The sequence below is a fragment of the Ahaetulla prasina genome, chromosome 1, assembly GCF_028640845.1.
Source record: "Ahaetulla prasina isolate Xishuangbanna chromosome 1, ASM2864084v1, whole genome shotgun sequence".
Lineage (NCBI taxonomy): Eukaryota > Metazoa > Chordata > Lepidosauria > Squamata > Colubridae > Ahaetulla > Ahaetulla prasina.
Genome location: NC_080539.1, coordinates 183,541,922 through 183,559,362, shown reverse-complemented (window position 1 = coordinate 183,559,362; position 17,441 = coordinate 183,541,922). Strand labels below are relative to the sequence as shown.

The 17,441-nt window shown below is 37.4% G+C and overlaps 1 protein-coding gene across 2 annotated transcripts in view; it reads left to right on the top strand.

The window, feature by feature from the left end:
* The window catches only part of KPNA3 (karyopherin subunit alpha 3), a 47,079-nt gene extending 37,063 nt beyond the window's left edge, over nucleotides 1-10,016 (top strand). For both annotated transcript variants that reach the window (XM_058184529.1, XM_058184539.1), the window contains 2 exons: nucleotides 2,184-2,278; nucleotides 2,994-10,016. In XM_058184529.1, coding sequence (XP_058040512.1) covers nucleotides 2,184-2,278; nucleotides 2,994-3,092 — 194 coding nt within the window. In that variant the 3' untranslated portion in view covers nucleotides 3,093-10,016. The remainder of the gene's footprint in view (nucleotides 1-2,183; nucleotides 2,279-2,993) is intronic.
* The last annotated feature ends 7,425 nt before the right edge of the window (nucleotides 10,017-17,441 follow it).

The following is a 17,441-nucleotide window of genomic DNA, read 5'->3' as shown; positions in this document are numbered from 1 at the left end:
TTATTGGATCCTCTAAAATAGAATGAAAATCCTTGAGGGATTGCTCAAATGTCAGCATGTCTGACATTTCTTCATTGTTCTGTATGTTCTGCAGGTACTTAAGATTCTAGATACGATTGTTACTGTAGAAAGTAGATCCTCGTCTATTGGTTCTGTTCCACTTCTCAATTTAGAATACAGCATCAATCTTGGTGATGATTGGACTAGTATCTCACCTTTTCTACAAGACTCCTGGATAGACAATTTATGAGAAAGTACTGTATGTGGATACATGATATGGAAATTTTGGCTTATCTTGGTAAACTTATGCTAGGTAGCCCTCAGAGACTCCTGTTCAAAGCCTACAATATTCCAGAGGATCCCATTTTGTTCTTCATGCCAAGAGTTTGCATTTAAAAGTGATCCTTTCAAAGTCGCTGTGTAATGTGCAGAGCGTAGCCTTGTCATGATTGTATACTATTAAAACTGTCAGTGTCATGACTTTAACTGGGCAAAAAGGTGTATCATAGGGCAACAGTTTTTAAACCAAGGCATGTCAGATGAGCTAACTTACAGAATACCTCCAAAATCCAGGACTCGGGGCTCCCAAGGGAATGAAATTTGGAAATGTTGTGGCTGCCTCTGTGCTACTGGCTGCTGTTGCACTGCTGCTGTGGTCACATAACCTTCATTTTCAGCGTACTATGATAAGTTTCAATTTTTAGGCTTTCTATAAAATTTCACGGATTTTACATGTTTTTACAGTTTTTTAAAAATTTCTCTTATTCCCTCCTCCACTCTGCAACAGCTACTTAACTTGAATGCAGGAAAGGGAGGGAGGAAGTGCTCTATGACCTGTGTTGCTCTCCAGCCTATGTAGCCTTCCCAACCTATGTAGTGCCTTTTGTACAATTTCACACACTCTATCTGATCCGCACCACCCCCCACGCAGTACCTCCTGTACACTCCCATGCACCCTGGGGCCCTAATGGAGTGCACTATGTTGGAGGTGGTTGGTTGGCAGAACGCCCCCCCCCCCCAAAAAAAAAAAATCACTCTCGGCTTTTAGTTAATTGTTAACTTTTATATTTATGATTTTTTGGCACTGTAAGCCATCCAAAGACATGTTGGATAGTGAGATGGGCAGCATATAAATTTAATAAAAGGGGAAAAGAAGTTCCCAGCCAGTTTCCCACAAGCAAATTCAGTGGGGAAATAGGCAGGAAATCAGAATTCATTCCTGCTTTCTTGCCCACCTGTGATCATTCTATTTCTCTGTTTAGGTACGGAAATATGTCTGAAACAATTAACAGGTCATGGGTTGTCTAATAATCAAGGTTAAAATGTTACAGGGTTGGACTTGAAGAAAATGCATGGGTCATTGAAATGCACACACACTATTTGTACTGATCCAGAGAGCCCTAAAGAAAACTAGGCCAGTCTGAGATATTTTCTCAAATTCCATTCCTGCTTTGAGCTCGGATTGTTCTTATCTGACCTTTGCCTTAGCTATGACTTTTCTCCTCTTCCATAAATGTTATGCTCAATAGTCCATTACACCAAATTTCTACTGCTTCTTAAAATGGATTTTATTCATTTGAGGAGCAATCCTAAACACTTTTAGTTCAGGGTCAGCCCAGGTTGAATTTTACTACTGTGTAAATACATGTATGATTGTGAATCGATGAAATTACTGAATGCCTAAATCTCAGCATAATTCCTCATATTAGCCATATCAGTAGAGCCAAATTACCTAAATTTCATGATAAACTCTCCATAGAGTATTTTTAAGTCTTCATAGAAATTGAGATTGCTGCCTACACCTACATACAGCTGCAGTTTATGAAGCAACCATGGCAAAAAAATGTGGCTATTTTAAAAACTTGAAGAGGCGCTTCATACCCACTGCCTTTTAACACTTTCTGAAGTGTGTGTGTGTGGAGGGGTCAAAATAACAAAAGCAATGTCATGCCATGAGCCATATTCATCTGTACAAGTATTAAAAGGTTGCTTACATGCATACACAAGAGGGTTGGTGCCTGCAGTGTGACCAAAGCATTTCCTCATTTGACCAAAGCAGCAAGATACTATGGGTACCTATATTTGCATTCAAAATATTTGAACTGTCTTAGGTCATATGCCAAAACCAGTGGATTAAAAATAGTAATTTGTAAAGCTAATTGTATTTTCATATTCTTTGCTAGGTTTAGAAAAAATAGAAGCACTGCAACAACATGAGAATGAAGACATTTATAAACTAGCATTTGAGATAATAGATCAGTATTTTTCTGGTGATGATGTAAGTACCTGTGACATTTCAGAATATTATAAAATAGTATGATTATAAAAAAGTACTATAAAAAGGTTTGCATAATATTCCATGCCAAAGTCAAGTCTTTTTATTCCCATTGAAGATACATTAACATTCCATACACTGCATCTAGGACTGAGCTAGAGCACTCAGTCAGTCAGTGCACAAGTAATCTGGCCAAAATTTATGGCTGAGAACTGCAAATCCCAGCCATTGTGAGATGGCTGCTACTTGCAAATCAGATCCTTGTCCTTCTCCTGTTTTTCAAGAGAAGCTCTTAAAATGCCTTAATGATACTGTGGAACAGATACATCAACTTGCAGAGTATTGCTGGAAGACTTCTTTCTTACTGGTTGGTGTATGCCTCTTACTAGAGGATAGTTCTTGTCTTTTTATCACCTTAGCCTTCTTGCTAGTTTATAGGTCAAGAATATTTTCAATAGAAAATAGGTTTTTTTAAAAAAAAATGAAAGTTGTTTTGTCTTCATCATTTCTCACTTATCCTCTTCTTCCATACATCTTACAGAATTACTTATTTAACATAAGGGAAAACCATTGTAGCTTTTCAAAAGGTATGGGGACATTTCAACACTTAATATGTTTGAAGAGAAGTTGACTGAAGTTGGACCAGATATTAGATGAGCAAGTTTTCCTACTTGTATAATGAAGATTACAATTACTCCAGACTGTACTTTCTTTTCAGATTGATGAGGACCCCAGCCTCATTCCTGAAGCAACACAAGGAGGTACTTACAATTTTGATCCAACGGCCAATCTTCAAACAAAAGAATTTAATTTTTAAGCTCACGACAATGCAGCTTGACTACCCTGCATCGGTAAAATACACAACCAGATATCTACCATTGGAAAAACAGGCTCCAAGCACATGCCCCTTTGTCTGATGCTTCTAAAAGCAAGTTGTATATCAGTCATTTTGCAGTTGCCAAAAGTACCTGTCACATGGACTGTAAATGCATATGCATGATCTCGTACACTGTTCAATTTTTTTAACAGTCTCTGCTACCTTTCCCCTGATTTTTTTTCCTTTTCCCGTGAGGCCACAAGCTGATAACTGCAGTCTACAATTTTAAGAATATCTTTTCGTGGTGGCACATTGGCTTCCCACACAAGAATAGCTTTCTATGGAAATAGCGTGCGATGGATCAAGACTCTTTAGTGGAAGACTTCTGAGAGGCCCAGTCTATTTTATTTTTTTTTGAGCCTCAACTGTTGTCCTCTACAAACATATTTTCATATATTTAATGTGGAAGATAAATAAAGGAAAAGCAAGTCAAATTATTTTCATTGGTGATACTGACATTAAAAAAACTTCTTAAAAACTTGGTAATTAATTGGTTTAAAACAGACTACATATATCAGTAATTGTGTTCATTACTGCCTTAGAAGCTTGGGCTTGAAGAATGAACATTGTATTTGGACTAATAAAAAGGTGACCATTATTCCTAATTTCTAAGAACAGCAAGCTGTACTTGACCACTCTTCAGCCTGTGTGTTCCTGCTTTTTTTTGAAATAACGAAATGCTGTGCATGGTATTTTACCTGAGCTACCACCTATTATGGACTTGAACTTTTGTTTTAAGCTGAAAGCAAGAGTCCAGCATTAATGTAACAAAGCTATTCCAAATCAGCATTGGTTGACAAGAATCTTGCTTTCATCTTTCAGTAGTCAATATATTTTGGGTTTAAATTTATAACTGAATAATGTTGATTTATATTGGTTTAAACTGTGGAGCTTTCATGTTTACTGTAATTTAGTCTTAAACTATTTTTTTACTTACCAGTGCTTACGATGATGTGGTTGGCAACAAACTAGCAACTATTTTAGAAGCATCATAATAGCTTCTTTTTGGAGTATTGGAAGAGTTATAGAAAAAATAGTCTATAAACTTATTCATATAGTTAAAATACATACTAGTTGTGTGAGGCTTTGTGGAAGCTGCTATTATTCAGCATAAGCATAAATGTACAGCTCACAACGAAGACATTTACTTGAGCTGGTAACTTGGGAGTAATGGGGAAATTATCCATCCTGGCTCTAAAAAGGATTTAGGATTGCTGTGGGTAAACATGAAATTTAAACTGTGTAAGCTATCAGACAAACTGATATTGTTGCTGTTGTTCACTGGATGTACTTTGCTCCCAATGCCTTGATGTGAAGGGATACAAAACGTAAAAGTAACGTAGTTATTGGATGTGGGTTGTATTTACTGTGATGAAGATACAGACAGATGCCATGAAGAAAGCTTTGTTGATCAGCTGTTTTCCACAATTAAGCAAGACATTGCAGGTGTTCATTCTTTTACTATATCTGCCAAGGTAGAGCCACTTTAAAGAGTGATCTTGTATCACAAAGGATACAAGTATGTGTTTTAAAGTGCAAGATTTTTACTTGCTAGATAATCTGTTTTAATACAGTGTTTTGGCCTCTATTTATAGATTTTATAAATTTTAAAATCAATTTCTCTTTAAGGTGGCTCAGACTTTTCAACTCCTGTGCACATAAAATTGAGTTGAAGTTCATTGTGCCTTTTTTCTTTACCCAGACATTAAATTAATTTGGTAATTGTATCCTATTAACATTATAGTCTAAAATCCTGAAATTGTGCTGTTTTTGCTGAAAACTAAGTAAAAAGAAAATCAAACTTAGATTTTGTCAATTTTGGGAATTTCAAAGCAGATATGCAGTTAATAATGTGAACAAATCTCTTTGTAAACAGTATCCTCTATGCCTATATTCTTGTCTTAGATACTTCACTCAAAACAAGACTGATGATTTTTCACTACTGTGAATAATGATTTATTTCTTGCACTCAGTGCATTATAGATAAACATAGGAAAATCAATTTAGAACAGTAACTTGCCTTTCTCTCAGTTCATTATCACCTTATCAGCTCTTGATAGAGATTCAACCATTTTGTATTTTTCAAAAAGGGATAAAGGCTTGGATTTAATTATCTTGCTGCACAAGAGCAGAAGTTACTTGAAACTGTGTTGAGAGAATTGCTGTTTTTATTTTCACTTGTTCTTTCCCCCCTCCTTCCATCTACTGTCCACAGAAAGTGGTGCTGGAGGGGCCGGAGACCCTCCAAAACTGCTTTTGATAGGAGATGTCGATAGTGGGAATGGGCAATACGATCTCTAACCCCGTATGTGAGTTTCTTCCATTTATGCCATGGAATGGGGTCTTTATATTCAAGCTAAAATATATTGCTGCACTTTTAAGTTTTCAGAAGTGTTAAAATTGCATTGTGTTTTTTTTAACTCTCAGTTAACAAGAGTAAATTGTTCCTTCAACAGAGGCATCTAAATGTGTTCTTAATTTTGTATATGGGCTTAGGTTTTATAACCAATAAAAAGCTGCTATCGAATATTATAAATATGGAAGATCTTATTTTGAAAACAGTGAAAATTCATCACTGTTTAGTCTGTTGAAGGGTTCCATTTCTTTCTTTGACAATGCAGTCCTTGAGATAAAAGATCCCTTCAATGACCTGATACGATCTTTTAATTTTAATTGAAGTGAGCATTTGTTTTGAATGTTCATCACAAAGTAAGTTTCATATTTGATCCAGAACTTTGCTCAGTGCCTTCTTAAGATTTTGAGTCCATTGACAGAAACAAAATATGATGTGATGATGTTTATAAAACATATTGTTTTAGATGCATTATAAATTACTTAAACCTCGGTGTTGATTTTAGAATGGCAATAGCAGATACTTTTTCTCAATTTTTTTTCTATATTAATATTGTTTTCATTTTGCCCTACAAGTTTATAAGTTATGGCAAGATTTAAATTTAGCTAATTTAAAGGAGTTGTCTTGGGCTGCATGTAAAATATATAACATAAGCAAAGTATATAAATAACAACTTTACTATACAAGTAGTCCTCAACTTACAACAGCAGTTGAGCCCAAAATTTATGTTGCTAAATGAAACATTTGTTAACTGAGTTTTGCTCCATTTTACAACCTTTCTTGTCACAGTTGTTAAGTGAATCACTGCAGTTATTAGGTTAGTAATATGATTGTTAAGTGAATCTGCCTTCCCCATTGACTTTGCTTGTCAGAAGGCCACAAAAGGTGATCAATCACAATGGGACACTGCAACCATCATAAATATGAACCAATTGCCAGGTATCTGAATTCTGATCACAGGGCCATGGGGATGCTGCAATGCTCATAAGTGGGAAAAAATGGTCATAAATCACTCTTTTCAGTGCTGTTGTAACTTTGGTCACGAAATAAACTGTTGTAAGTTGAGGACTATCTACACATACACACACAGTATGTATGTATATTGTGGGGCCACATTACTAGCCATGGTCACAACCGGCTTGTGAGCTGGGCATGCCTCCTCTAGGCCAGTGGCCCCCAATCTTTTGGGCATCAGGGACCAATTCCGTGGAGAGAGGTTTTTCCGCAGACCGGAGGGGGTATGGTTTCACATGCTACCTGCATCCCATGAATGGGGCTGTGCTTGTTTGTGTGGCCTGGTTTCTGACATGCCACAGCCCAGTGCTGGTCAATGGACTGAGTTTGGGGACCCCTGCTCTAGGCAGATTAGCTCACATAAAATATATAATAAAATTAAGCCCTGGTTTAAAAAATGTGCTAATTAAAGCAACCATTATCTTACAAATAAATATGAAACCTGCTGTCAGAAAACTCAAACACATCATAGTAACTGCTTTTTATATATAAAGTTTATTGTCATTATACATATATACACAGTATACCCATACAATGAAATTCACATAACACCCAGAGATCAAGCCCAACACACGACAATCCGCAGACACACCCCCACCCACCAAAAATTCCCCACCCTTAAACAACCCAAGCATCCACACAGCAGACCAAGTAATGCTGTTCAACAGCTCACTGATGGTGGCCCTTTAATTCATTGTTGAGTGCAATTATAGCTCTAGGATAAAAACTATTCAGAAGACGTGTGATCCAAGTTTTAATTGTTCTGTATCTTCTGCCAGAAGACAACAGTCCAAAAAGATTGTAAGCAGGATGGGAAGAGTCTCTGAGAATGTTGTGGAACTTCCTCAAACAGTGAGATGCAAAGATGTCATCCAGGGCTGGTAGCTGGAGCCGGATGATATTCTGAGCAGTTGTAATAATTCTCTATGGAGCTTTTATGTCTGCTGCAGAGCTGCTCCCATATCATGCAAGAATGCCGTATGTCAGCACATTTTCATTGGTGCTGCGATAGTAGGACAGAAGTAGATGCTGAGATAGATTTATCTTCCTGAGTATTCTCAGGAAGTACAGCCTCTTCTGTGCCTTCTTCACAAGCATGTCAGCATTCATAGTCCGTGAGAGGTCCTCCGAGATATAAATACCCAGAAATTTAAAACTACTAACCCTCTCTACCTCCTCACCATTTATGTACAATGGTAAATGTACATCTCTCTTCCTCCTGAAGTTCTTTAGTTTTTTAGGTGTTAAGCATAAGATTATTTTCTTTACACCACAATGTCAGCCCTTGTACTTCCTTTCTAGAAGCAGACTTATTGTTCTTATTAATGAACCCCACCACTGTCATGTCATCTGCATATTTAATAATTGTGTTGGTGTTATACAATGGGGTGCAGTCATGTGTATAAAAGAATAAAGGAAGGGGCTTAGCACACAACTCTGAGAGGCTCCTGTGTTTAGTATCAGAGTAGAAGAATGGTGAGATCCCATCCTTACTGACTGTGGCCTATCTGTCAGAAAATCCTTTATCCACAAACAAATCCTCTGATTTATACCCAAATTGGTCATTTTAAGAAACAACCTGTTAGGTAGAATGGTGTTAAAGGCAGAGCTATATTCCACAAATAAGAACCGTACATATGTCCCCTGTTGTTCCAAATGATTCATACAGTATGGACAACAGACTGCTTTACCCACTTTGCTAAAACTCAAGAGAATGAAGTTGAATTGTTGGTTTCGTGTGACAGATAGAAACTACAGTAGGGCCTTTAGGACTGCAATACATAAATGCTTATGCCATAATAATCTCTGCATTTCTAAAAAAAAATTGCTTTAGTTTCCTGCATGCTTGACACTTATAAAACAAAGGGTAATTCTGGAACATGTTGAATAAAGAAATGGCAGAACATTGATTTAGCTAAATCTGAATCTCATGGTCCAAAATCCAACCTTCAGAGAGCTTCCAATTGACCCAAAGCATTAGGAAATAATAAAAGGCTTGCTGCAATACTTTGGCTGTTGTGTTCATGCCAGAGCCAAATGGTGATTGCCATAGGATCTCTTTATTTCACTCCTAAAATGCATTATGATTTTCTGTTAGAGAACGGTGTTTATTTCCATGCTGACTCAAGGTTGTGTAGAGCCTTTTTTTCTCCAAAGACCATTGAGAGTAGAATTTAAAATAATCTAGCTGCACCACAGGGCTGAAAAAAAGATGGGGAGATATATATAGACCTAAAAACACAACTTCTAAGAACATTCCTCCCAGTTAAGAAAAGTGACAAAAGTGGCCAAAGAATTCTGTCTCTATGAGCTGCTACCTTCTCAGAATTGATTGTTAAGTCAACATTGGTTCCTTTTGAGTCACTGACCGGAGTCTGTCTTGTGAGAGGTGGGGAAGAGGCTGTGGACCCAGCTTGGAAAGGGACTGGCTACTTTTCTTTATGGAAGGAATGTGATTGGTTTATATATGTTGTGAGGAGCCCAACAAAAATTAATTGCATTAGGAAGGAAAAAAGCAGCATGGTGGCCCAATGGCTTAATGACGCTGGAGATGGTCTAAACTCCAGCGGTTTGAATCCTAGCATTGTTTGGCAGAGTGAGCTCCCATCACTTGCCTTAGGTTCTACTCATTTAGCAGTTCGAAAGCATGTTCTATACAAGTAGATAAATAAGTACTACTTCAGTACCTATGGACATGTGGACAATTACAATCCTGCTGGCACTAGACCTTCCCTGTTGCAACACCTATTTGTGAGGCTGCTTTGGTGGAGGGAGAAGGCCTCAGATGATGCTTCAGGAAAGTCATTTGTCTTTCTTGTGTTGAATAGTTCTCCTTCCTGTGTCACATCTTAGGAAGCGCACAAGCGTTTACCAAACAGCTAGTAAACAGACAGCCAAACTGCTATGCATTAAGCACTGTAGTCTCCTGGCTAATATCACCACACACCAGGGGTGTCAAATCATCATGGCAACATCATGTGATGTATCAGGATATTTTTTCCCTTCGCTAAACCGGGTGTGGGAATGGCCAGCGCGTGACGCATCCGGCCTGTGGGCTGTAAGGTGACAGTCCTGTCATACACTATAAAAAAAAAACCTGAAGAAATCTCAATAGGAACAGGTGTGAAATCGTGATTGTTGATCTAACTGACTCTATTGAAATCACTACAAGATACAGAACAAGTTTTCTTACATTTGCTCTAGTTTTAAAATATGTGGATATAAAGTAAAAATCACCTTAAAGATGAGTTCTGGTGACATATGTAGATATAGCCCATTAAGTTTTCTTGTGATGTGGAGTTTGTCATGAACACTTGAGTTCAGTTTAGTTTAGTTTATAGTGTAGTCCATTAAACTTTCTGTTTCAACTTATTTAGAAGTTTCTGAAAATCAGTAAGTATGAAGGACTGGAAAGGAAGAAAATACAATTGAATAAGAAACTGAATTGATGGTCTCTGAAATTGTAGGTACCAACTCCCCACCCCCACCCCATAGATCTCTACCAAAACTATTGTCTTTACAATATCAAGGCTTATCACATCTTTAAATGTTCCTTTTATTAGCCTCCATCCCAACTCCAGTATTTTCACAACAGTTATGTTCTTAAAGGGAAATTATTCCTTTTGAAAATGATTTTCTGTTTAAAACACAAGAGATAATAGCCAGAACATTTAAACAGCAAATTATTTTGTTTTGCTTGGATCCTCTGGAATATTAAATGAGTAAAAGGAAGAAATTGGGGCAAGAACGACAAGTGAGCAGCCTCCCCCTTTGGTTGGGAAGGAAACTGATTTTTAACTGATGAGATTTTTAAACATTATATCAACAATCCAGCTGTCCCAAAGAAAGTGGTATTTCCATTAGTAGTCTTAAATTTGTAACAAGTGTTGCATTTATGATAAACCTATGAAATGGGCAAGCAGAGAACAGAGAAACATTTTTATGAGCAAAACCTATGAAATTAATACAGTGTACCAATAAAAAAGCTACTTTAAAGCCAAATAATGTGGAACTGCAAATAGATAAGACTAAATAAAACCTCAGCTTAAAAATCATCTTGTTCTGACAATTATTTCTATTCTACTTTAAACATGTTATACTTAATTATGTTAGCTCAATCAGTTCATGAACAAAAGCTCAAATGAGCATCTGAGCAGTATCTTCATGAGCTGTGCAGCCAATACTGAGCCACGAGTTCCTTATTGTGCTGTTCAGGAACTGGAGAGCAGAAGGAGACAATTGATTGCAGTTAGCCTTCCTCTTCATTCATTACTCAACTGGCAACTTCTTTTGTACAATGCAGGAACTTCTAAGTTTGTTTTTTTTAAAGAAATTTTAGCAGGCATTCTGCATGATCTCACAAGAACAGAAAGCTCTTTGATTTGATTATGAAATTTTGGCTGTAAAGTTTTAAATAAATTATTTAAAAATGAGACTCAACAGGCTCTTTATCTAACATACCAGTAGCACCCAAAGTTAATCTGTTTTCTGTTATAGAAACTGAAATGTTTTTCTTCTTTTAAATCATCTGCTTCTTAAGGCCAGTTCATCTACAATAGGTAAAAGACAGTTCTTATCTATTAAAAAATAAGGGCTGCTTCATTGTCTGCATGTTCTCAATTATGAATCCAACCTGTTTTAAAAGTGAGACTGGAAAGAACAAAGTTGGGGGCTGATAGTCAAACTCTCCTGAAATAAAGAGCAGCAGACAATGCACAAATGCATGGATGGAATTTAAAAATAACCCAACTAATTCCAACTCAGGAATTATAGAATAACAGAGTTGGAAGTAGCCTTGGAAGTCTTCTATTCTAATCCCCTACTCAAGCAAGAGAGCCTATAACTTTCCGGACCAATGGCTATCCAATCTCTTAAAAGCCTCCAATGATGGAGCAGAAAGCAAGTCGTTCCATTAGTTCAGGGCTGTCAAACTCCCACCCCGCAGGCCAGATGCACCATGCCCACGCCCGATTTAGCGAAGGGGGGGGGAAAAGTCCCAATACGTCACGTGACGCTGCCGTGACGACATGAGTTTGACACCCCTGCATTAGTTCATTGTTCTCACTGTCAGAAAATTTCTCCTTAGTTTAAAGTTGAATCTCTCTTTGATCATTTTCCATGTTACTTATCTTGCTTTCAGCTGCTTTCAATTCAATCAGTGGACTGAAGCACAATGCAAAAATGAAAACTAGTCCGACATCTGCCCTAGTAGATATTATTCCCATCAGCTCCCACTACTGTACAGTGAAAAAGACTGCTACCTACTCTTAGGAGAACTGCTTAGCAGAAATAATAGTGACAATTGTGACTCTAGGTCTCTGCAAACAGAACTAGATAGGCCTGTGTTCTGATCCAACATCATTCTTGTTTTTATTGAGTAAAGGTAGGATATAAATATGTGTTATGACTTAGTTAAAGGTTACTGCAGAGACAAAAACAGATCATAATGTCTTATGGGCCTAGTTTCTGGAAAATCCAAAAAGTTAAGACAAGAGTGTTTGCTATTTTTCTGCCTTCTAGTGGTTGTCTGGAGATTTGAGCACAAACTTGGTAGCTGTATATAGCTGAAGAATGCAAGCGAGTGTATTACAATTATTTTTTGTTTTTAATCTTGAGTTTTAAAATGCTAAAAGACTTTTTAATAAAGTAATTGCAATATTTGACTGCAAGAAGTTGCAATAATTCTATAAACTAGCAAGCCAATTATTATGATCAACTACTGAATCTCTCACTGGAAACTGAATAAACATTGCAAAATATTTACAAATGAGACTCAACAGGCTCTTTATCTAACATACCAGTAGCACCCAAAGTTAATCTGTTTTCTGTTATAGAAACTGAAATGTTTTTCTTCTTTTAAATCATCTGCTTCTTAAGGCCAGTTCATCTACAATAGGTAAAAGACAGTTCTTATCTATTAAAAAATAAGGGCTGCTTCATTGTCTGCATGTTCTCAATTATGAATCCAACCTGTTTTAAAAGTGAGACTGGAAAGAACAAAGTTGGGGGCTGATAGTCAAACTCTCCTGAAATAAAGAGCAGCAGACAATGCACAAATGCATGGATGGAATTTAAAAATAACCCAACTAATTCCAACTCAGGAATTATAGAATAACAGAGTTGGAAGTAGCCTTGGAAGTCTTCTATTCTAATCCCCTACTCAAGCAGGAGAGCCTATAACTTTCCGGACCAATGGCTATCCAATCTCTTAAAAGCCTCCAATGATGGAGCAGAAAGCAAGTCGTTCCATTAGTTCAGGGCTGTCAAACTCCCACCCCGCAGGCCAGATGCACCATGCCCACGCCCGATTTAGCGAAGGGGGGGGAAAGTCCCAATACGTCACGTGACGCTGCCGTGACGACATGAGTTTGACACCCCTGCATTAGTTCATTGTTCTCACTGTCAGAAAATTTCTCCTTAGTTTAAGGTTGAATCTCTGATCATTTTCCATGTTACTTATCTTGCTTTCAGCTGCTTTCAATTCAATCAGTGGACTGAAGCACAATGCAAAAATGAAAACTAGTCCGACACTGCCCTAGTAGATATTATTCCCATCAGCTCCCACTATTGTACAGTGAAAAAGACTGCTACCTACTCTTAGGAGAACTGCTTAGCAGAAATAATAGTGACAATTGTGACTCTAGGTCTCTGCAAACAGAACTAGATAGGCCTGTGTTCTGATCCAACATCATTCTTGTTTTTATTGAGTAAAGGTAGGATATAAATATGTGTTATGACTTAGTTAAAGGTTACTGCAGAGACAAAAGCAGATCATAATGTCTTATGGGCCTAGTTTCTGGAAAATCCAAAAAGTTAAGACAGAGTGTTTGCTATTTTTCTGCCTTCTAGTGGTTGTCTGGAGATTTGAGCACAAACTTGGTAGCTGTATATAGCTGAAGAATGCAAGCGAGTGTATTACAATTATTTTTTGTTTTTAATCTTGAGTTTTAAAATGCTAAAAGACTTTTTAATAAAGTAATTGCAATATTTGACTGCAAGAAGTTGCAATAATTCTATAAACTAGCAAGCCAATTATTATGATCAACTACTGAATCTCTCACTGGAAACTGAATAAACATTGCAAAATATTTACAAATTTGTTAAACACATTATACAGTCGGGTTTTCCTTTGAGTAATAATTTTTTGAAGGACAAAATATTGCTTTCTATTTTTATAAACCTTTGTTTCTTCAACCAAATGATTTTTGCGATAATTTATACTTTATCTTTGTATGTTTCCTCTTTAAGCTGAATCCTAAATACAAAGATTTGAAACAAAAGTAGTATCCTTTTAGTAATTCCTTTCTTTTAAAGATATGGCCAATGGAACAGGAAGGGAAAATTTTCCCCCTTCTTGAAACTTATTTTTCCATCCCTTTACTCCAAAAACCTAGAGTAAGATTCCCTCTTTCCTGTTCTGTTGAAGAAAATTTTACATCTGCTGGGGAAATTAGTTCAATTTTATCTAAGCAGCAAATGTGTATAATGCTAATTTAAGCTTTAGTGATCTCTTGGATTATGTTTCCTACAGAAAAAAATTACCATGTACAACCACAAATGTACTTCTGATAGCTTCTGATTAAGATTGACAACAGAAGCTGAGAGAATAAAATCTTGAACAACTGATTTAGTAATCTTAGGAAATTAATGCATTGATTGATATGCTGTCCCTATTTTTAGTAAATCAAGTATTGATCATGGGAAATTATTACTTCATTTAAAAGTTTTCCTCTACATTTGCGTTGACAAGATAGCAAAATTACAACTCTTAGGTAGGTCAACAAGTCCTTAAACAATTAACCTTAGCAACTATGAAATAAATGGCTCTGCATCAGCTTGGCAGGACAGCTGGGTAAAGTCCTTTTGGGCTTTGTCCTGGAGCTTCTGCTGCTCCGTGTCATGACAAAAATGAGATTGCAAAAGTGGGTTTGTTGCTCTGGGGATTCATCAAAAATAGAAAGGGTAGATAAATCAAAAGAAGGCAAACTCAGGCTTCAACAACCTTAAAGAATGAGGGTGTGGCCAAAACAAACCATATTAGATTTAATATATGAACTCTTGAATTTACATACCAGGAATTAAAAACACAGGTATAAGAGGACAAAAACCTGATTTTGGAGCAGAACAGGCAAAAAGGATTTGTGTATGGATAAGAAACTGAAATGAGCTAGCAAAATCTTAAGATACATACCAAGAAACAGCCAGATGATAGGAAGTGTTTTTTTCTTCTCCTGTATTTATGAGGTTTTAGCCACCACAACTTAAGGACAGTGTCAACTAGAACAGGTTTAGAGGGGAAAACAGGACTTGGTTGGAAACCAAGGCCTATGACACATGCCTAGAAGTGCTACATTCTGAAGAAGAATTTCTTGGTAGTCAAAAAACCTGGTCACTGGAAATGACCACCTTTCAGTTTTTTGAATGAGCAGTTTTGCTCAGCAAAACTATGATACTATTGCTTTGTTTTGTTTTTCCTGCCTTGGAGTCAGGTTTGACTCCTTGCAGTTTTCTGGGGAAAGTTTTTGGGAAGTGGTTTGCCCCACTCCCCTTTAGGGCTGAAAGTAATTAGCCCAAGGTTGCCCAGCCAGCTTTCATGTCTAAGGCATGAAAGAAGTCATGGTGTTCCCTTTTCTAGCCTTAACTACTACATCACTACACTACACCAAACTGGATCTCACAATACCATATGCCTCTCCATTAAATTATCTCACCTATTTTCTCTTCCAGTTAGGATTTTTGAGTCAATACTATATCATAGTCCAGGAGAATAAAGAGGATTATTTGGTCGCAGCATTGGCTTTTTACTTGGCTCGGATCCTGTCTCTGCTTCTCAACTGGAAAGGCAGGAAACCAGTTCTGCCAGCACCTGTGAGTGAATCAACTCTTCCCCAACACAAGGATGGGAGGGTGATACTCCTATATCTGTCCTACCATTCAATTTCACTTGACTAGAGCCAGCTAGATCTGGCCATGGCATGGTTAGGAAACAGCAAAACACCATTGCAAGGGATCAACCAATGCTTTGTGTGGACATCAGTAGTGGCAGCTTTAGAGTGACAGCTGGATCTGTCAAGAAAGTATCAAGACAATTCCCTGAAGTGGGTCAGTTGCTTAACATGGGTAAACAAGTGATCTGGAAAATGCACCGGGTTTTTGTGTATGTGTGTATTCACATGAAACTTTAAAAAACAGCAAGAAAGTAATCCTAGCAGAAGATCCAAGGAATCCAGGAGATGTAAGAACAGATCTTGCTACTCTGACTTCTCAAAAAATCCCGAGTGTTTCATTTTTCTACAATGAAGACAGAAAATAATGGCAAGACTTCAATTCCCACAACTGGATCAAGGAAGTGAATTAAATCACTCAGAGACTATTGTCAGATCATTGTTTAAACCAATGTATTCAATATATTGTATTAGCAATGTATTAAATATAATGAATTATTATATTAAGTATTATAAGCTATAAAACAATCTAAAAGTGATATTAAACAGTGCTAAAACAATATAAAAATAATAAAAGGTCAAGACAGAGAATGGCAGCACAAATAAGAACTACAGATAAATATACTATGCTATATTGAGTCATTATTTCTGAGATACTCCCTTACCTATCACTTGTACATCCTCCCTAACCTTGTTGTGAGTCTTGGGCATCCTCACGGACCCCCACACCCTCCCCAACCAGAGCCGCACCCCTGTGCAATCTCCTTGACCTGCACAGCTCCTCTTGTGAACCCCCATCCACCCTTCCCAACCTGTGTGCCCCTCTCATGTAACCCCTTGCAGTTTCATGCACCCTCCCCAACCCACATGGAGGACCCACTCCCTGACTAACATGGTGCCTCTTATGGGAGGACACAAGATGCATTGAAGGTGCTTCACAAGTTGGGGAGACTGCATGGGAGCACAGTGTGGATCATGAAGTGTGCATGAGTGTACACAAGAGGCCATGGAGGTTAGGGAAGGCATGTGGGTATCTGGTGGTATGCAGGAGGAGCCATGTGGATTGCAGAGGGTGCATATAGGTAAGCCACTGGCAACCACCAGGAAGCTGTCAGGGAGCATTGGCGATCCTGATCAACTTTCAACTTCCTGCTGGCTTCTCCATTGATTGCAGGAAATTACCAGGGAACTTTGGAAATAATGATTATGTGGCATTGAAGCAGCAGCAGCAGCGCAGTATTGCTGAAGCTGCCACAATTTCCCCAAATTTCATTCCATGGGAGTCTTGGGTCATGGCATTCTGTAAGTGGGCCCATTTGAGGTGTCTCCGTTCAAAAATTGTTGCCCTGTGACACACAATTTCATCCAATTCAAGGTTACAAATTAACAGACAAAATAGTTTAAAAGCATATAGATATGATATCTCTGTAATAAAATAGCAATAAAATAATTAGGTTCTAAAAACTAAAAATGTTTTTAATATGCCTAGGAAAATACAAAAATGTTACCTGGCTGTAAAAAGACCATAATGCAGTAATGTAGCAGCATTAGTGAAAATGTCCTTTCTCAAATTTTACTCTTTTGCCACAATAGATAGATGCAGAAATACATGTTTAGAGAAATACATGTTTCTCTGGAGAGAAAAATTGAGAAATACATGTTTAAAATAGTCATTTATTTATCCTGCCATTTTACTGAATTATGAAATTATTTATCTATCTATCTATATTAAAAATGCATTAAAAAAGCTAAACATGCCAGTTCTGCAGAAGCAGCATAACAACATAGAGGCAGAAACAAAATTAAGCCCTGTAACTTGAAAAAAGGGGGTGGACAATTACTTACACAAGGCAGCCAGAAAGTTCTCAATGTGATATCAAGCAAGCCTTATTAGTAGTACAGCAACCATTGAAAATGTCTTTCCAGCATCTTCAAATGAAAGGAAAGTCCAGAGAGTGAGCAGGGAATGGAGATAGG